Source organism: Nuphar pumila, chromosome 4 (genome assembly GCF_984573655.1).
Source record: "Nuphar pumila chromosome 4, dmNupPumi1.hap1.1, whole genome shotgun sequence".
NCBI classification, from domain to species: Eukaryota; Viridiplantae; Streptophyta; class Magnoliopsida; order Nymphaeales; family Nymphaeaceae; genus Nuphar; species Nuphar pumila.
The window spans coordinates 143025477-143047692 of record NC_143252.1 but is presented as its reverse complement, the minus strand read 5'-3'; the positions used below and the strand labels follow the sequence as shown (position 1 = coordinate 143047692).

At 38.4% G+C, this 22216-nt stretch overlaps 1 protein-coding gene across 4 annotated transcripts; it reads right to left on the bottom strand.

The window, feature by feature from the left end:
• Positions 1–5290: 5290 nt before the first annotated feature.
• Positions 5291–9860, bottom strand: LOC149841427 (uncharacterized). Of its 4 annotated transcripts, none has more exons than XM_090004798.1 (2): positions 9121–9860; positions 5291–5526 (listed from the first exon to the last, which is right to left on the bottom strand). In XM_090004798.1, the coding sequence occupies exons 1-2, from the start codon at positions 9725–9727 to the stop codon at positions 5447–5449; spliced, it is 687 nt and encodes a 228-aa protein (XP_089860924.1). In that variant the 5' UTR covers positions 9728–9860; the 3' UTR covers positions 5291–5446. The 4 variants fall into 4 exon arrangements, with proteins under 4 accessions (XP_089860924.1, XP_089860922.1, XP_089860923.1 ...); XM_090004796.1 differs by lacking the exon at positions 5291–5526 and adding an exon at positions 8005–8290 and having other exon boundaries at positions 9121–9859; XM_090004797.1 differs by lacking the exon at positions 5291–5526 and adding an exon at positions 8330–8492 and having other exon boundaries at positions 9121–9859.
• Positions 9861–22216: the final 12356 nt, after the last annotated feature.

The window sequence follows — 22216 nt, the reverse complement described above, 5'->3', positions numbered from 1 at the left end:
AGGCCGACGGCTCGGCCTCTCCTTCTCCTCATTCTAACAAATACAATGGTAAGAAACGAGGATGATAAATTTGGTGAGATGCAGGACGGGTGGGGATGGAGACGGGGCATGGAGGTCCAAAATCTCCTCCCCACCCCCCGTCACGGGGATGAAGGTCACTATTTTGAGACAGGGCAGGGATGAAAACCTTGTCCCCTGCCCCCGCCCCGGTCCACTGTCATCCCTATTTATGGTGTTGAAAAAACAATATTTTTATGCATTTTATGAGCATCTTTTAACATGAGTTAATAAGAAGTTATAGAGAAATACCAAATGCTCTCCAAGGGGTATAAGCAAAAGGATGACAAGAGTTTGATAACTGGGATGTGCATTGATCCCTTGCCACAAGCAAGGCTGTCTATAGGTCGGGTTTGCATGGGGGTACCTGACCCGATTTGAGCCCAAATTCTCGGGTATGGGCATAAAAAGTACAGACTCAAATAATATTCAGGTCGACCCAACCCAACGAGGGCCAAGTTTGAAATATGATTTTTTCTAAGTACCCGACCCGATTCTAGTGTTCTATATGTATTTTAAGTAGAAGTAAACTTCTCAGTATGCAGGCAGATCGGGTTATTAGATTTCATTTTTGTGACCTGGCAAAACCTGAATCTGAAACATAATCATTTGGCCAGCTGGTTCAGGTAAACCCTAATGGGTCACTTACCTAACCCGTTGACCGCCCTAGCCTCAAGCTAGTAGGGCTGGTAAATGAACCAAACAGCTTGTGACTCGCTCGGTTCAGCTTGTTACAAACTTATTTGTGATCGGTTTGTATAGCAGATAGCCATGAGCAGCTCGTATAGATAAAATATATATTTTTATGCAATATGTGTTTTAAGTGTAATATAAAAAAAAAATAATGCATAAAATATATCTATAAGAGAAGGATGAATGAAAAGTATAGACATAAAATATGAACTAGTAAGTGTAATATGTAAAAAACATATATATTTTGAGAGTAATATATATATATATATATAGCATGGAATGTTTTTACACGAGCCGAGCTCAAGGTCGGCTCGGCTAAATAAAAACATGAGCCAAGCCACGAGTTTACACTGGTACATGAGCCAAGCCCGAGCATGCTTGGTTTGGTTCGTTTGACTGGTTTACCCACCCTAGCCTCAAGTAGGGGTGTCAATGGTTCGGGTTTGATTTCTGATCCAGGTAGGTAGAACCAGACCCATAACTGATTTGAGATGATGGTACCATATCCAGACATGGGTTCAATAGGAGCCACCATAAGAGAAACCACACCTGGATCGTATAAGTATTACATGAACCAAACCTGAACCATACCGAGTAAAATAATATTTTTTTATCTTTCTTACATTGAAAATTTGCGGATCTAAGTCAGAACTTGGTCAGGCCCAGGTCTGGTGTAAAATTTCACAAACCATATCCGGGTCAATATATATATATATATATATATATATATATATATATATATATATATATATATATATATATATTAATCAGACCATTCGGATCTGACACGGATTCTAATCAGACCCTCTTATTTATTACCAAACCCTAACCCTATAAGGTTTGTCACCGGTTAGGACTCGATCAAACCCGACCCATTGACACCCTTAGACACAACGCCAAAGCAGCACTGTCATAGGCAAGGATCCGGTTCAGGTGCAATCACATGGCACAAAATTTGTGCATTAAGCACCTGATTGCCCTCCATCAGGTCTTGTGCCCCACAACTCCCCCAAGATGGAGGGTGATCATGCTTAATGCACAAATAAATATCATATTGCACCTGATATTTTCACGTAGGCAAAGGGATGGCTGAGTTTTAACCGCTTTTAATTTCAGAGAGAGAGAGAGAGATTTCAAGGGTTTTACCACTATCTACTATGCCATTACTATCTAGTTAGACATAAGAAATGCAAGCTTTGTCTAGTCGATCTAAATGCAATCGGCATGGTTTGCTTGTTAGAGAACTCATTGGTTTAGACGTTCTATTAAGTTATAATTTGGATGTGTGGTTATGAGCCAAGAGGTGCCATGTTGACCATGGCTGTGTTTGGTCTCTACTGTATAAAACTCCATGAATGCTCCTCTCTTTCCCAACAGGAATCGCACATTCCCTGTGATAATTGTTAAAACAAAAAAGAAGCATGTTTACATGAGCACCATTGTCATCTGTACTGGATGAACTCAAGCGGTTGATCGCAGGAATTGAGATCAGGTGCAATGTGATTGCACACTTTAAGCGTGCCGCTACACCTCATCACCCACCATGTTAGGCTCCACAACTGACAATCTGTATCCCAAAGTTGGTGGGTGATCAGGTGGGGAAATGCTTTCAGAGTTGCCTGTGAAAGGTGTCTTATTATTAGGGTTCAGTCCACTGATAAGACCCCAGCAAGTATGACCCAAATCCAATCCATGTATCCAGGGGCGTAGCTAGGATTCATGTGAGGGGGGGGGGGGGGATTTTATTTGTGTGATAGTCGGGGGTTCGGGCGCAGCGCCCCCTAAATTTTTTTTTTTTGAGATAAAATAAAAATGGCTACAATTATTAATAAAAATCTATTTCATATGGACAAATCAAACTATTTGCTGCAGTCAGGGCTGGGCTAAAAAATGGATAAAAATCTATTTCATATGGAATCAGGGCAGGGCTAGGACTGGGCTTTTAAAAAAAAAATTTAACTGTTTGGGGGAGGCAGGACTGGGCTACAGCCCAGTCCTGCCCCCCCTTAGCTACGCCCCTGCATGTATCAGATGTGTCTTAGACCAGACCATTAGCAGCTTCACTTAATTACAATGTAGGCATCATAATTCAATGGAGTGTGGAACCTGATCCAATCTTGCACCTCATAGGAAAAGCAGTGGGTCTTAGCAAAGATGGTGCCAACCCTGACCAAGCTTACCTTTTTCAGCGTGACCAAATAATTTCAATACTAGTTTTGTGTTCCTAAGACCCGTAATGATATTCCTAGACTTCTATCTCTGATGGCTATTTTTAATAATGATTGTTGTTGGGAAGACAAGCCTTAGAATTGTTCAGTTGTTCTCCCTGTTTTGAGGTATTGTAATCTTTGAGTTTCTTAATCTACAGGTACGGGGTCTGCCTAACCCCAGTGTTTTTATATATAAAAAAAAAAGTAACCAATACTAGAAATCAGTATGGTACCTACACTCAAGTCTTGGAACCAATAGCATACATATATAAACCTACAAAATACAAAACCCTACTAAATGAAACATGGTATTTTTTTTCAAAATTATGACCGTACAGTTGGTCTCTATATGTTGGTTTTTATTTAGGAATCACTTCTTCGAACATTTGATTAGGATGCATGGATAGGTTTTTATAAGATTTCAAAAGTCATCAACCCACAATTTTCATACATTTTTGAGACTCTAAATACCTTTTTTTCATCCAAAATGCATGATTCAAGTGTCAATTTTTAGCAAATCAATCGTTCTAAACACATCTATGTGGTTGAAATTTCGAAGAAAAAAAAATACCAAAATCCACTATCATGTTCCATTTAGTAGGTTTTCATTTTCCTATATATATATATATATATATATATATCACAAGAGAGAGAGATTGTCCATTTAAGAAACAATAAAAGGAGAGGTTGGAGCTGGAACCACCAGCAAGGTGATCCCCACTTGACCAAAAGCCTACCCAATCTTTTTGTCCTTTTTCCATCATCTTAAGCCACTTTGAGAAACTCAAAGTCTTACCAAATCCTAAAACCACCAAAAAAGTTCATCCCCACTTCGGCCCATCTCTACCTTCCATTCCAAATTGATTGAGTCTAAATCCAGTAATCAGTTTCAATTCACCTGCGACTTCGAATCCTATATTATAGTTTTTACCAACTGTTTCATTGCCTTGGCTTCCATTATCAAACAAGGGTAAGAGTATTTTAGAAAAAGTTGACTTATCAGCTATTTAAAAAAAAAAACTATGGATTTGAGTTACTACACTTAATCACCTATCTAGATGCACTTCAAATACCCGGTGAGGTATGAAATGATATTTTTATCCTTCCTTTTATGAAACAACTCATGTTATGTCAGCCTATAGTCTTTAGTTAAACAAGACAACAATGAGCTCATTTCAGTCACTTTCTTGACTAAATGAAAGGTCGTCTCTCTGATTTTCTGGACCAAGCGTGTCTTTAATATAGAACTTAAAAAAGCAGACAGCTAAATATAATTAATAATTAGATGGCAGCTTTTTGTAAATAATCTTATTCACAATTTTTTGATTAAAAAAATGTGAATAAGATTAATATTTAACATAAGCCATGCTTCCCAATCCCCAAAAAAATTGTGAATTAGATTATTCACAATTGCCACGATCAGAAGCATTGATTTTCAGAAATCCATGCTTCCCAATCCAAGAAACCCATCTCCGCAGAGTGTTAATTGTGGCGTTGTAAACTTGGTGCTTAATAATCTTAATGGGATGGTACCATAGTGACAATCATTTTTTTCTACCAAATCTCGTGTTTAAAAAAAATCATAAATCTCGCATTTCTTTGGAAAAATCTTGGCAATGAAAAATTTAATTAAAATATATATAAAATATTTTTATAAGAAAATATTAATAAAAAATATTTAAAAATAAAAATACATGTTTTTTCACGATAAATGGCCATTTAAAATGTAAATATCACATTTAAATTGTGGTATTTATGTTTTTCATAAATCTCACGAAACTTTGAAAATCTTGCAAAAATTACCGTTTTAAACTTTCAGTCAATTTCTTGCGATATTATCGCGAGATTTTCATAAATCTCGTGATATTTGTCACTGTGGATGGTACCACCTAGGTGGTATCCCATGTGGTAAGCTGGGTCCTGTGCCCAGCTCAAGGCCCAGGTTCGAATCCTTCTGCCACATGGAGCTTAAGAGATATAAGGTAGGGGTCTGACTAACCCTAGCTTGCCTTTCAAAAAAAAAATCTTAATGGGATGAGCAAAGAAAGGATGCAAGAAAATGTGCATGATAAGACTGACAATCCTGCAAAATCTACGAGGGGTAGGGGCAACTTGTGAATGTCACCAAGTTGACCGGACATCACAAGTTCAAAACCCATGGGTGGCATCCCTTGCCGCAAGGTCAAATCTGGGTTACCTCCCCGATCGGCAGTGGGGACCTCAAGAGTTTTAAGAACCCAAGGTAATTAAGCCAATGTGCCGGCGGTGATGAGAGGGGTTTTTTACTTGGGTTATCCAAAAAACAAAAGAAAAAAACAATCCTACAAATTCTACAGGAGAAGAAACGAATTTTTTATTTTCACTTCATAGTCTTTGGCCATCTCCTCGCGTGATGAAAGATAGGCATGGATTACATGGTTTTTAAAGAGAGAAGAGAAAAAGAAAGAAATGAGTCTCCATGAAGTGTCATAAGAATCCCAGGCTCTTCAGCGACAGTGCCGCACGGAGCAAGCAACCACCTGTGCCCATTGCCTCAATCTCGTCTTCACAATCTGAGGGTTATCCCCTACAAAACCACAACATTAAAAATTCATATATATAATTCATTTTTTAGTCAAAAATGAAAAAGAAAAACTCATCCTTTTATTCTTCACCAATATCATAAGTTCAATTATGTAGAGTTTCTAATATGAAGTATCAGTGTGACAGTTTTTTCACAAGAAAGAATGAGGTTTTAAGTTGTGATGCAATAGTCCTCTCAATAAGTTGAGATACAACAGACAAGGCAGTCTTGATGTGGTTAGAGGGCCAAACAATGTGAGGCAGCAAAGTAAAGTTATCAAATTTATAAAAAGATTTTTTCTTTTTTAATGCTCCAACGCAACAATTTATTGCACCAACAATAGCCACATGACATTTATTGCAATAATTCTTCCAACTGGTCTACAATAATTCATGTATACAAGCCGACCAGGCCAGGCGTTTGGACGGGACAAGCCTACCAGGCCGGGCATGGGCCGGGTTTGGGTCAAGGTTTTAAGTTCAAGGCCGTTAGCTAGTTACCGAATAGAAACCTAATACATTATATAAGTGAGCTGGGTTCAGGTGGGCCCGCAGGTTACTGAGCCAGCGGGCCGGATGGGTCTTAGCTATTTATTAATTTTTAATAATATAAAATTTAAAAAATAACTAATTGTGTAATAACTTGATAACTATTATTATTTACCTAATTAGTTGTATTTATGAAAACTAAAAGGATAATTAGTTGGGTACATGAGAACTTGTTAATTATTTATTATATATCTACTTAATTAGTTACACTAATTAATTGAGTTTGGGTGGAGCCCGGCCCGGCCCACTTCACATTAACCCATTAGGATTTATGTCCTTAGCTACAAAAAAATCTTGGCTGTGGGTGTTTTTTGCTTAATATGATACTTGTTTGTGACCCATCTTGAGATCTTCAAATTCGTCTGTTTTTCTGGTTGCGCAAACTTATGAAACGCTTTCTTGCCTGAGAAAGTAGGTTATTTTTTCTCATGTTAAAAAATAGTCATAAGTTTCCAAACATGTGATTCATTTTCTTGTGTGAAAAGGACTCGAAAAGACACATACTTTGCACAGCTGAGAAAAAATCACTCACCCAGCGGAGGCAATTCTTTGTCATGGTCAAGATGCTTGCAGAACAGCAGAAGTGTCCCTTAATGTGCACATTTATTGAGAGAAGAGCAGGTTTCTTGTATTTTTATCTGAGCCTCAAAACATGGTCGTCCACACCACCGAAGGGATTGTCCTTAATTTTTATAGTAAAAGCCTATTTGTGAACAATTTTGTCTCTCAAACAAGGCTAGTTTTCACGCATAATCAAGCAAATAATAAAACCCTTGAGGACCCCCTGCCCACCAACCACACATTGCTGGCCTCTGTTTGGTAAAACCCTTGAGGACCCCCCTGCCCACCAAAGGATTACACCTCCAGCTTGGCGCTTGTGATATGGGACGCGCCACCAGTAGGTTTTGAACTTGTGACATCCTGTCAACTTTGGTAACGTTCACAAGCCACCCATACCAAATGAGCGGAAGCCAAGTTAAAGCTAACTAAATGAGCATAGACTCAGGCTTCGAGCTTCATTCAATAATGGGGGCGTTTGTTGCACTGCAAGGCATGCGACGTCGCCTTTCCACAAAAGACGCTTTCGATTGGGAAAATGCTTTCTGTTGGATGGGGTGCGACACCAACTTCATACCAAAAGAAGGGTTTCATGTGAAACGGCATGTACGTGGCCTCATCATACAAATCTGTCTGTGTTCCTTTCCTTGACCTTGAGAAACAATCATTCTTTCATATGAAAGAGGGCCTCTTCAACTTCTGCTTGGGATCGATAGAGCTCAATTTAGCCGATCGATAAGATGAGCGGCTTTGAACTCTAGTCACAAATCTTGTTCTCAGGATATTCTCATCAAATTAAAATCTGCCAATAAATTGAAATATTTTGTTTTTCTCAAAAACTTATCAGGAATGTTTATGATTTAAATCTACGTGTTTACGATTACATGTAGATAGGGATGGCAGTGGGGCGGGGCGGGGGACAAGGTTTCCACCCCCGCCCCGCCTCAAAATTTTATCCTCCACCTCCGCCCCGCCTCCGCGGCGGGGATGGATTTTATCCTCCACCCCCGCCTTCATCCCCGTTTCATGTCCTCCACCCCCGCCCCATCCCCGTCCCCGCCCCCGTCCCCGTTTGTCAAATTGCATCCCTACTTAGAAATCATTCACGTTAATATTTCAGCTAATGATAAATGAATTCATCCACATGGAAAACAGGATCTCCCCGCCTTCATAGCCCAGACAAAAATTAGATTTTACTTGTGCCTAGTAAACTAATACATAACATCCATGGATCATGCTCTAGAAGATATTGAATAGACTCAGTTCCTCATCCTCCAATTTTTTCTGAGCTGGAGAATATTATTTAATAATTATAAAAATGAATATGTAAATAAGTTGATCTGAAATGTTAAAAAAAATTAAGCCAAATCAAACAACCACTATAAATGAAAAAATTAACCTATTGAAACCTGCTTTATAATCACAGAAAAATGTGTCCACTATATGAGAAGATTTGACAGCACAAGCAAAACCACAGAGTGCAACACAAATTTAAAACATGAAGGTCCAGAAAGAAAGCAGGATGGAAATATTGCCCTTATGCTTCTTCAGAATGTCAAGCAAAACCCTAGTCCAGTAGCCACGATAACTTAGATTACCAAGATCGGAGAGTGGTCTCTCAGGTGTCCCAACCTTACCTTCTTTTTTTGATAGTTCATACGCTGACAAACAAACAATGCATCAGCCATGTCAAAAGTTGTTTTTAAGATCTCAGAAGATGTCAAACAATGCATCAGCCATGGAAGGAGGGAGAGATCGTGTCGGCCAACAGTGGTCGGCGACGACCAACGGTGGTCGGCGACGGCCCAGCTCCAATGATAATGCGGATGGGGAAGGGGAAGAGGCGACGGCCCGGCTCGGCGGCTCCAGGGTTAGGAAATTAGGGAAGGGAGTTAGGGTTAGTAAACATGTAGAAAAATATAAAGGGCTGGGGGCGGGGATGGGGCGGGGCGGGGCCGGGATGGGGCGGGGCGGGGCGGGGGAACGTGCCAGTCCATCCCCGCCTCCACCCCCGGACGGGGATGGATTTTAACCTTCGTCCCCGCCTCCATCCCCGTTTCATACCCTCCATCCCCGGTCCAAACGGGGCGAGGCGGGGCGGGGCCCCACTTTCCCCCGGTCCACTGCCATCCCTACATGTAGAAAAGTTTAACACACACATTAATATCAACTTAAAATAGTAAAATATCACGATATATTGGTAATAGAAGAGATTGAATTTCCGGCGATAATAATGCGAGATTTTCGCGTTCACCAAGGGATAAAATTGTCATTAACTCGGACGATTACTGTATCCTATCCTATCCCCTTCCATGTGAATACGATCGGCGATTCGTTCAAGGGAGGTCCCTTGTGCGTATCGCCGAGTCTCTCCACCGCCGGATCGGCAGGTAAAGGAACCGGATGCTACTATTCCGTGACATTCCTGATCGAATCGGATCGAAGAAACCGGGTGTTACATCGAATCTGAAGAGGTATAGGGACTCGCTACCTGGTCCGAAGAAGCTCTGGGGGCTGCCGGCCGGCGATCCGGAGCAGTCCGACGCCGACGACCTCGAGACGTACTGCCGGTTCACGGCGTAATAGAGGCCGAGGGCGGGTATCGTATGGGAAAGGCTCCGATCCTCCTCGCTGTCGAACCGGAAGCCGAGCTCGATACACCCGCGGAGCTCGTCGAGGTCCTCGTCCGTGACGCTCTTGCTCCGCTTCCGGCCGCTGCTGTTGTCTTTCCGTCTCAGCCACACCTCCTCCCGATACGAGTCGATCGACCACGACCGGTGCTTGTAGAGAGACGGCGCACCCTCGGCCTTCAGCCGGCTCGGCTTGCTCCTCCCGCCGGCCAGGAAGCCGGGCACCACTCCCGGCGGGAACTGTGGGAACGAGTCGTAATCGTCCCAGCACTCTTCCTCCTCCTCCTCCGAGTCGAACTTCACTTTCTTCGCGGCCGCGGGAACGAACTCGGCGACGCCTTCGGCAGTCTCCGAGGCCGATCCGACTGCTGCGAATCCTGTCGATCCGTCCATCACCACCAACTCTTGCTCGATCACCGCTTCTTCTTCTTCTTCTTCTTCTTCTTCTTCATCTTCGGTGTAGTTCATTTTTGTATCTGTTCCGATCAAGAGAGATCTAGCTTTCCTTTGTGGGTGGTGGTGGAGAAGAAGGAGCCCCTCGCCCGGGTGGGGCTCGTGCGGGAGCGGATGTGGTTCTCTACTCAGCCTTTTTGCTCTCTCCCTCCTTGCCTTCTGAGAGGGAGATGAGGCATTAAAATAGTAGTTGCAGATCTCTCTCTCTCTCTCTCAGAGGGTGGGAGAGAGAGGCCGCTGGTCCCATGTGTGTGTGTGTGGGTGGGGTGGGGGGGGAGGCCCATGCGACCCTGACAGTGGGAATCGCCTTTCCTACCCTTTTCCTTTGTATTTTCGTGGGAATTTTAGCTTGTCTGCACTTCGTTTCCAATATTTTCACAAGCCCCCTTGATTTTGGTATTATCCCATTTACCTACATGCCTCGTCTAGCAGTATAAGCAACGGCAAAATTTCGTTTCGGGAAAAGAATATATGATTAAAAGTGAGAAAAAAAAAGCCTAAAATGAGTCGAAAATTTGATTTTCTCATTGGCAAGTTAAAAAACTGGTGAATATTAACTAAGTGTTAATTTCTTTTTATAAAAAAAAAAAAAACATTATCAAGATAGTGGACACAACCGGGAAGGGGTTTGGGGCCTAGGCCGCTAGGCAGACAGTCTAGGTTCAAATCTCATGGGTGTCACCCCTTGCGCAAGCAGAAACATGGTGATTCCCTAGGGGCAAGAGGGAAGCGTCAAGAAAGTGACCATAAGTATGGTAGGCAAATTAAGCCAACGCGGCTAGGTCTCTTTTTTTTGGGAGGTGGTTTCTCCCTGTAAATATTTAAAAAAAAACGATAGCAGATACACTGCTATAGAATGCGAGTGCAAGTCTATAAATATGAATGCGAGATCACACACACACAATACCTTTGTCAGATGACTCAGATCGTTGGTTGAAAATCAAGTGAACTATATGAACTACAGGGTCTAAATGCAAGGCTTGACCTGATGCAAACCCCTGAGTCAATAAATTTGGATCCTTATTTATATTTTTTTTGAGAAATATTTTTAATATAATTTTCTCATAGTTGAGTGAAGAGAACCATTAGCCAATTTAATAGCTTATTAACTGTCGGAGCTGTTTTCTTTTTCCTCCCTTAATTAATTGAAGTTGGATTTTGTTTGGATTCGGATATGAAAACTCCAATCCAAGTACAATGGCTTAACTTTAACTCTTTGGATTTGAAAGGAGCTTGCTAGAGCTTGATAAACAGTAATAAGTCCCAAACATAACCTGATCCAATAATATTCCTTAATAAGTGAATTATAGACATCCCGCGCTGGGATTTGAACCCAAGACCCCTCAGTTATTGGTTAAACTATAATCCCATCCCTGGTAATATATTTATTTTTTGAGAAGAAAATAAAATTACCACAAAACATTACAAATCATCTTTAGTAATGATAACCAAGAACGAAGAACATCATTTCATTAATGAACTAGAAGGATTAGATCACACCCAGGCATGACCAAATCTAGCCCAATTCGTGATAGCATATTAATTGGACCCAAACATGGGTTTGGAAGGCCTCTCTCTAGATCAGATGTAAGCTAGTGGATTAGGGTTGGAATCCTTTTATGAATTTTGATGATATTTAGAGTCGAAAACCCTTATTAGATTGGACCATTTGTCCGAACCGGGGCTTATCTAATCCAATTAACCCAATCTAAAATAGACCTTGTGTTGGACCCATGCCTGTCAAATATTCGATCGAAATCTGATGCGTTATTTTGGGACGCGATTCTTGAAATGGAATCCCATTGTGTTTTCAGAACAATTCGGTTTTATATTGTCAGACTCCTTAATTCGGGTTTAGATTCATATTAAGTTTTTTTGACGAGTACATATTTGGATCTGGACTAAATCTGATCCGTTTGTGTATCCTACTTGTTAAATGCATGATTTGACCTATTTTTTATGGGTCTAATAATGTCATATTCGATTCTGATTTGGAACAATATAATCCAGAGGATCTTGGATCAGACATTCACCCCAAAACTTGATATTAGGGTTGGGAAGCGAAATTAGCTGCTCATGGCTTGGCTCCATATATTTTATATCATATTCTAGATGGTTGAAGTACTTGTCTTGCAAGCAATAAGTTTAGAGTTCAGACCCAATTGCACAAAGCTTTGAAGCAATGTATTTGTTTAATAAATGAATCAGTTTGAGCTTGACTCAATAGGCTTTGAGTCCAAAATTCTATTACTCGAGCTTGGCTCCTTTAACTGTGGTTGCCATGAGCTCAAGCTCGGTTTGGTTCATTACAAGAATGAACCGACCTTAATGAGCACCCTCTCTTCGGTTGGTTTGGCCCGTTACAGGTAAGGGTGTCAGCAGGTCGGGTTTGGTTCGGACCCAGGTGAAACCAGACTTGGACCAGATTTATGGGTATGGTATTGGGTACGGGTCCGTGTCTAATCAGGTCTACTATAAGAGAAACCATACCCAGACCCAATAAGAACTACATGAACTAGCTAGACCCAGACCCAGACCATACCCGGTAAAATAATATTTTTATCATTTTTACATTGAAAATTTATGGGTCTTAATCGAAACTCGGGTTGGGCCCGAGTCTGGTATAAAAATTCACAAACTATACTCGAGTCCATGCATTAATCGGACCTTCGGGTCCAGACCCAGGTCATAATCGGGTCTTTTTATTTGTCTAACCGTACTCAGACCCTATAGGGTTTGGTCCGGGTCGGGTCCAGGTAAACCCGACCCGTTGAGACCCCTAGTTACAGTTACTACTTGAAAAGACAACTGGAATGAAGTATAACAATAATAAAGGCTATAACAAGTGGGTATTGTTCATTCTTCAAACTCAATTGGGGAGTGTGAAATAATTTCCCCACATGGATGGGGAAGTTGATGGGAACGTCCACTTAGTATTTTTGCTTTTTTGGTGCCCTAGTGATGGGCGTTTGGTTCAGGTGAAAGAGATCTTGATTTGTGACGTTGTTGATGTAAAAGGGGACCAAGAATGCACCAAAAAAGGATAATAGCTTGAAAACAAAGTGGGGGGCGTCGCTGTAGGCGTCAATTTCACAGGGAAACACCAAAGCGTGACATCTAGGTGTCTCCAGGTAGCCCGGTGGGGGGCGGTACAGCTATGCCCGGCCCCACCGTCCGACGTGGGATGTGAGAACTGACCATTTTATCTTTCATCGCCCCTTTTAGCATCTCATTTACTAGATGCTGTTGGCACTATAACATTACCATTTTACCCTTTCATACTTTTCAAAGGCCTGCTGTTCTTTCAGGAGTCATGATTTGAAAGACACTGTCAGTTATTGCTCTTTTTAGCCTTCTTATAGTGTAGGTAGGAGCAGGTGATTGGGCCAAAATGAAAAATCGTTGGCAAACCTTCAGAGCCCTATATATAGGGTTGGGCAGCAGGACGGCCTGCCCGATGGGCAAGACGACATGAACCGGGTTTGGGCTAAGGTTTTAGGCCGGGCTCGTTATATACGTGAGTTGGCCCTGGGCCCGACTGCAGGCTACCGGGGGCCGCCCCGATGAGACTAAGTTGTTTATTAATTTTAATTTTTTTTAATAATATAAAAATTTTAAATTAACTATTTCATAGTAACTGTTAATATTTACTTAATTAGTTATATTAATTTTACAAAAAACTAAAAAATTAATTAATTGAGTGCATGAAAATTTGAGAACTTGTTAATTATTAGTATTTACAAATGGATTTGGGCAGAGTAGAACCGAACCTGGCCCGCTTCACATTGGCCCAGGTCGGGACATGGACTGCTCTTCAAATCCTAGCCCATCAAGAACCGGTTCATCTCAGAGCCGAGCCATCCCCTTGCTATTCCCCTGCTCGTGTGAAGTGTTCTTCTACATCTGTGTGTTATTCTTCGTTTGATTTGTATGCTCTTTGACCTTTCGAACAACATAGATAGTGGCAAGTGAAGTAGCCCTGCAAGACTTGAAAGTGCAAAATAAGACTTTGTTCATATCCACATCATTTTCATGCTTCTTTTTCCTCCACTTGGCGATGTTAAGGAGCGTTGGAGATCCACTTTGAATGTAAATACATCAAAGGAAGACCACCATATGTGTGCCTTCTGAAAAGTATTTTCACTTCAAAGGAAAACCTTAGATGAAATGTAAAGCCCCAAAATTTTAACCAGAAAATTTGGTCTTTTTTTTTTTAATGCGAGGTCTCGTCTATGGTATTACCTTAACCGAACTAAGCTCTAAGGAGTCATCTTGTGCGCAAGCGCTAGCGTTTAATAGCTCCTTATAACACGTTTAAGAAAAATGACCAAAGACAAGTTCATAAGGCATTACTCTACAAAACTAAGTTATAGAGAGTCACCATGTACGCAAGAACTAGCATTTAATAGTTCCATAGAATCCAGATCTAGAGAAATATTGCCCAGTGACAAAGCATCAAATACACCAAAATAATTTGAACTAGACTTTAGTAACAAATCTTGGATGGGTCACAACTATTTTTAACCTCTTGGGAATGGATCCTAATCCCTTGGACTTGGGTCCACGTTCACGATGGGCTATTAGCTCAGTGATAATTTGGTTTTACTTAAAAGAATCTGAATTTGAAACATAATATATTATCCATAATCAAAATTTCAAACCATTCATATAAGTAAACAAACTATTTAATTTAAATTGAAAATGTAATAGTCTTAATACATCAACTTAAAATAAATTGTTTATGACTTAAGAAAAATGTAAGTGTTTTTTTGGGTTCCTAAAAAAAGTGTGGTTCTTAGCTCCTTCGTCTCATTCAGTCATTGCTCATAAAGTCACTACTCATCACCTGAATGACCGAGAGGAACCCCGCAAGGTATGCAACAATTAAGATGCATCATGAACTTCTGCAAAAGGTATAGATCTATCACATATGACACATTGGGAGTCCAGTCTCTTATACCCCCAAGAACTTGAGACTAAGTGAGATGTCTCGCTCTTATAAAATATCAAAAGAATGTCACACAAGCGATTGTACCACCTACCCTCTCCAAGGTAAGCATGGAAATGAATGGGGTCTTGGGTCATGTTTATTACTATAGGTCAATTTATATTATATGTGTCTTATCTTTTTAGGTAGTCCAAAGATAAAATATCTTAATTAAGTACCCCTTTAGAAAAATCTATTATTCAAGTCCTTAGGTTTGACTTGACCCCAACCCATTCATGCATGCTCTGGCACCTTCAGCCTATATGAGCATATCACCTATGAGGATGATCATCAAATTATGTGTGCATGTATTTATATTGTTTATAACTTGGTGTATTCATTGCACCTGATCATAGGTTCTTATCAACCCTTGCTCGTTCTAGAGCGAAACAACATACATGCATGCTTTCTCATGTTTTATAGTACGATAAAATCATATGCCACACACACACACACACACACACACACACACATATATATATATATATATATATATATATATATATATATATATATATATATATATATGTGTGAATCTTCACCACATTGGTTTCTTTAAACCTAGGCTCAATCACGAGCATTGTACATACATGTTTTTTCATGTCTTACAATACGAAAATTTTATGTTACACATTCAATGTAATATTGCACCACATTGGTTTTCTTAAACCCAAGCTCATTCATGAGCATCGCAAGTACACCATTTCATGCCTTACAACACTTACATAACATCATCTTACATCTCAGCATATTATGTGGCATAAGAACATCATGCTTAACATCATGAATCATTCCAATATCATGACAATATATAACAACATGCTTAACATGTATTCATCACAGGCATGATATTTAAATACATTCATTATATATATTATCATAACATCAACATGAGCACCAAATCTGATTTTCTGTGCACCTCCACGTGGCACAAATCCAATAGTATTAAATTTGATTTTCAATGCACATACACATAACATGATTCACACATTATCAAATCAGATTTTTTTTTGCACACAATTATAACACAACACACATACCTTAAATTTGATTTCTTGTGCACATAATCATGACACATTTCACAAACATTAAATCAAATTTTTTACGCACATAATCATTTCATAATCACATACCACAAATCAGATTTTTTATGCACATAAACATTGCATAATTACATACATAAAGATCTATTTTTTGATGTTAATAGACATGGTATCATTCTTATATATTCAATCTGATTTTTTGTTCAAATAAACATTGCATAATCACGTAAAACAAATCAAACACCAAGTTACAATGAAGAAGGTGAACATCCCAATGACCACATTATCTAAGGAGGCTTCATAGCCACAAAACATTCAACTCAATTCATTTTATCAAGACACCTAAGAGGAGCGCAACCACAAAGCAAAAAGAAAATATATTGTTTCACATTCATGCAAATTCCAACCCTAATGGTAACTTCAACAAGCTAAGAAAGAACTATTCAGTTAAAAGTAACATGAAATTCATTTAAAACACAAAAAAAGGTAAAAGCCCATCAACAAAAACCAATAAAAAACAAATGTCATTACCTTCACTTGATAAGATCAACAAAGGCAACCACCAGACGTTAAGAAGACAAACACAAAAAACAAATCAATATAGCAACAAACAAATATCAATTTCTTCAAACCCCCCTTCCCCCCCCTAAAAAAAAGAAAAAACAAGAAAAAAATAAATTTAAAAAAATTTAAAGGCATTCAACAACGAGCTAATATTGAATGCAAAGACAAACACGTTTATAAAATAAACATCTTCAACCAACAGCAGACTGACTAACATGGGCATTGCAAAAAAATGGTGTACCAAAGCAGGATCTTTTGCAGTAAAAAACAAAAGATAATTATCACTAACAAAAAAAGATAGAACCGTTTTGATTATTACATAAAGTTGACCCTTTTTTTCTTGATCTTCATCAACCATTATGTGCAAACAATAAGAATCTAGAACCAAAAAAAAACTTTCACATTTGATTATCAAATAGATCCTTAAGAGAACCAAAATAATCACATGAACAACACATTCCTCAACATTACTACGGCTTAAAAAATAAATCAGAAGTCATGATTGTCCAACTCAAAGAAACAACATGACAAGAAGAATGTCTCTTCGAATTAACAGATTCATAGAGCAATGAAAGAAATCAGCGAAAAATAAGAAGAAGGAAGTCGTAGGAGACACTACACAAACCAGACAAGAAGTAAACTCGATCTTTAATAAAATTCCACGCACTCGACCTCAATAAAAAGGAGGGAAACCCATCAAACACTTCAGTTTCCACACACATCAGCAGACAATTTCTAATATAAAGCACAAATACCAAAATAAACATAACTAATCCAAAGAGAAAGAACCCATTACATTCAAAAGTAGCTAAATTTTGAGAAAAACCCCCTAAAATTCCTAAATTTCATATCCTAGTAAGAGATTTTAACATCACAAAATAACACAAACACATATTACACGGAGTTGAAGAGAGAGAAGAGGAATGCACAGAGAGAGGCATACCTGCATCACGACGTCCAGCGGTGTCTCGATGCAGGATGGGGAATGAGAGGGGTGGGAAACAAGTGGAGAGGAGACGGGGCAGGAGAATAGAACCTCATCAATGGGACAGAGCGAGCGACAAGGGCAGACGGTGGTGAGAAGGCGACAGTGGCAGTAGGGTTAGACAATGGCAAAGAGGCAAAGGTAGCAGTCACAACAATGGTAGCGACGATCAACGGTGGTAGGCGTAGTGACGGTGGTAGGCAGTTTGTTATAGGGAAGGATAGCAAGAGGGAGACAGTGAGGAGAAGGGAGATGAGTTCTTTTTACCCGCCCCATGAAAAGTTTGGCAAGAAGTATTAACTACAACTGTTGACCATAGTTAATACTTAAAAACAATCTTTTAACTACGACTTCAATAAGTTGTAGTTAAAAGGGTATGCCCTTTACGTCTGAAGCCGTATTCAAAAGCCAAATGACCGTAGTTAAAAGTTCGAGAACACATTATTAGCTGCAACTCCTTACAAAACCGTAGTTAATAACTACTTTTAATTACATCTTTTAGCAGCCGTAGTTAATACTCCGTATCTATTGCCTCTTTATTTTGTAATGAAAATATGATTTTTTTTGCATAAGAACACTATATCAAAATTGAATTTTAATTATTCACATGCATTTTATCAAATATGAAATTCATATGTATCTATGCACATTATCAAATCTAAAATTAAAAGCCATGTTAATTTAAGATTTGCATGAATGACAAATTCAAACACAATAGTTAATTTCATATTTGCATGGAACCTCATTTCAATGCTCAAATAATTCTATATTTGCATAATAACATGGTTCCAACCCATGTATAAATCCAGTTGTGTATAAAAATATATTTTTAATGCATGTCTAAATTCAGATTTGTATAAAAACACATCTCTAATGCATGCATAAACTCAGATTTGCATTGAACTAGATTTTTAATGCATTTATAAATTTATATTTGCATAGAACTATATTTATAATGCATATATAAATTCAGATTTGCATATAAGCATGTCTCTAACACATGAATAAATTCATATTTATATAAAAATATGACTGTAATACATATATAAATTCAAATTTACATATGCATATATCATTCAAATTTAGGAAAGACCTCAATTCTAACACTAAATCTAATTTTTATTAAACATTATTCTAATATGCATTTAAAATTTGGATTAACATAATCCCTAATTCTAATATGTATATAGAATTCAAATTTGAAAGAATCTTCAATTCTAATAATGAATGGATACTAATTTGCATAAAATATTATTCTAATATGCATTTAAAATTCAGATAAACATAATATCTAATTCTAACATGCATATAAAATCCGAATTGAGAAGAATCCTTAATTTTAACACATGAATTGATTCTATTTTTCATAAAACACCATTCTAATATACATTTAAAATTTGAAATAACATAATCCCCAATTCTAACATACATATAAAATCTAAATTTGGAAGAATCACCAATTCTATCACATGAATTGATTTAAATTTTTATGAAACATTACTCTAATATGCATTTGAAATTATGATTAACAAAATATCTAATTCTAATATGCATATAAAAATCGAATTTGAAAAAATCTTCAATTTTAACTCAGGAATCAATTCCAGTTTTCATGAAAAATTATTCTATTATGTATTTAAAATTAGGATTAACAAAATCCTTATTTCTAAAATGCATATAGAAATCGAATTTGGAAAAATTCCCAATTTAATACATGAATTATTTTTTATTTTTATAAATTTTGATTCTAACATTAGAATTTAAAAATAAAATGAAAAAGTTTGAAAACCCTATTTAGCAAGCGGTTTTAGCATCAAATGGGTTTAGCACTGATCCCATTACTCACCAAGTGGGTATATAAAAGGGTCCTTTAGCATGGATCATGTGGTAAGCGGGGTCCTATGCCAAGTTGAAGGCCCAAGTTCAAATCCCTCTGCCACATGGGGCTTAATCCAGCTTGCCTTTCAAAAAAAAAAACCAAGTGGGAATATAAAAGGGTCCTTTAGAGTAAAATATATATATATCATGGTTTATCATGTTTAGGAAGTTTATTTGGATTAAAATTAGAGAAAAATCTCATTTATTTACGGAGGGACTCCTGCATATGAACAGACAAAAAAGGGAAGTTGAAATATAAAATTAAGTTATTTTTTAATTATTTTCTTATATTTTTCTAGTTGTTCCTTTATTTTCATAGTTGATTAGCATAGTCTGGTATCTAATCCTGCGAGGTTCAAGAGCAATCCTCCTATTCGCTGCATCAAATTCACATCCCTCTTTTGTTCTAAGGACATTTATCTTTATGAGAAGCACTAAAACATCCCTTTCTTGCTTTCTTTCTTTATTTTTAGATTATCCAGTTGAGATTAGGCATACTCCAACCAGTTACAATATAGCAATCACGAAAACAAGCATAAACCTCCTGATTGGTTTCCTTCTTGTTGTTAAAGAATGAAATAGTTTAAAAGCAAATTGTATACAAGCATGGCTTGTGAGCGAAAGGGTGTTGCATGTGCACCCTCGGAACATGCACTGTAGCTATAGTGCATGTTTCGGGTTCCCTACTAAGCACCGCGTGGTGCTCAGTGGGGTGTATGGGGGAGCCGTACATCGGCCTACAGGATGTACGGCGGTGTACAACTCCCCCATACACCCCACTAAACGCCACGCAACGCTCAATGGGGGACCCAGAAACATGCACTGTAGCTACAGTGCGCGTTCCTAGGGGGATCATATAACCTGCCCGCCTTATGAGCTATCACATTCTTGGTCATGCAGAGCCAACTTTCCGTTTGACCCAAGGGGTTTGGCATAGTGGGATAGGGTCTAGACGGCTAGACAGGTGATCTAGGTTCAAATCCCATGGGCATCACTCTTTACACAAGCTTAAGCTTGGCGACTCCTTGGGGTTGAGGGGTAAGCTCTTGGAGTTACACTGTCAGGACAGGATCACTAGTACGGAAGGCAGAGTCAATATGACTAAGTCTTTGTTCTTGGGGGATGGTTTCTCCGAGTAAAAATAAAAATTAAAAAAGCAACTTTCCTTTAGCCCCCGGCGAGCATTGGAATATCTGGAGGTCCCAATTGTCACGAGTTGGACTCCTCTGGTATCAAACCTGCGGTTGGCATGGAATGGAGTAATAATAGTAGTGTGGAGCACTCTCCCGGGTTTCCTATTATAGGGTGGTGCCGATTAAGGGCTCGATTAGCAGTGCGTATGACTCGATCCTGATCCACATTGGATCCGATAAGAATTGGGTTTGGTAATAAAGAAGGTTGTTCGATTAAGATTTTGTGGCAAGACTCAAGGAGTGTAATTTAATATATGGAGCTGGGTATGATTTATGAATTTCACACCAGACCTCAACGGGAGCTTCGATTGATATCAGCAAATTTTCAATGTAAAAAACATAAGAATGTTATTGTACTGAGTATAGGACGGGTTTGGTTTATGTAATATTTATCGGATCTGGGTATGCGTTTTCTATAGTAGGTCCAGTCAAACCCTGATAAGGACCTGGTACCATAATCTCATAGTTGGAACCAGCTTCAGACTCACCCAAATCTATCGGAGGTTTGACCCGTTGACACCTCTCTATCTCAAATAAAAAAAATGAAAAGAAAAGCACTTGAACCAATTAGCTTGACCATTCGGGCCATGTTGAGCCATCTGGGCCCTAACCTTTCAAGCCCAGCCCAACTGTGCTCCTCGAGTCCAAAACCTTGGGTCCTTCCAAAACTCAGACCTGAACCGTGTAAGCCCTTGATGCAATTGCAAATTGGTTGAGTACAGACTCAATTTTGGTTAATCCCATCCGGGGTTGAATCCCTCTGTCACATGGGGCGGCTATTATTCTGGTAGGGGTCGGCCCAACCCCAGCTTGAATATATATATATATATATATATATATATATATATATATATATATATATATATATATATATATATATATATATATATATATATATATATATATACCTTGGGCTCCGCATGGTTGGTAGGAGCTGTTAGTGCACATCTTCTTCAGGTCATTCAACCGGTGGGGGTCTGCCTAGCCCCAGCTTGCTTTTCAAAAAAAATCATATTTTCTAAAATATATATATATATATATATATATAATATAAAAAAGTAATTAAATACATAAAAATATAAAAAGAGGAAATTAAAATATTATTATATTGGAATTTGCTTTTCAATTCATGCATATGAGATATTTTTGGTGTTACATTGGTGGCTTATGAAAATATCGTAATAAATTTTAATATTGTGTTAAATTGGAATTCAAAAATCATAGTTTTAGGTGTGTGATGTTCAATTTGAAACATTATCATTGTTTATTTATTAAGAAACAAGTTTTCTTTTAAATTGATTTGATGTAAAAATGTGAATATTTTGTTATCAAATTTTAGTACAATTTCAACTATTGATTTTTTTATCTGTTTAAAATACACATCTATCTAAGTGCCAATGGGAGCTCGGCTTGTCTGGTAGCAGCAACTAGTGCATGGCACCTTGTCTTGGGACGTTACAGGTTCAAAACCAAATGGTATAGTTGTATAACTAGTAGGGGTTTGCCTAACCCCAGCTTGTCTTTAAAAAAAATACATAAAGATGCTTTCTCAAATATATATTTTATATGGAATAGAAAATGATAAACACATTTAACGGATCGGATTGAGTATGAAACACCCAAAACTATGATTTTTGGGGAGTCCTAACGAAAAAGAGGCACGATGATCCCCGTTCTCTTCTCAAAATATCACCGATATTTTAGACATTGATTGATTATGAGGAATATAAATTTCGGATCCTATTCTAACATTTATTATTCGAGAATAAGGTGGCGGATTCAGATCACAAGTTTAACAGAATCCATTTTACTCTCACCTTCGCTACAAAAGGCGAAAAGTAGGCCCCAGCAAAC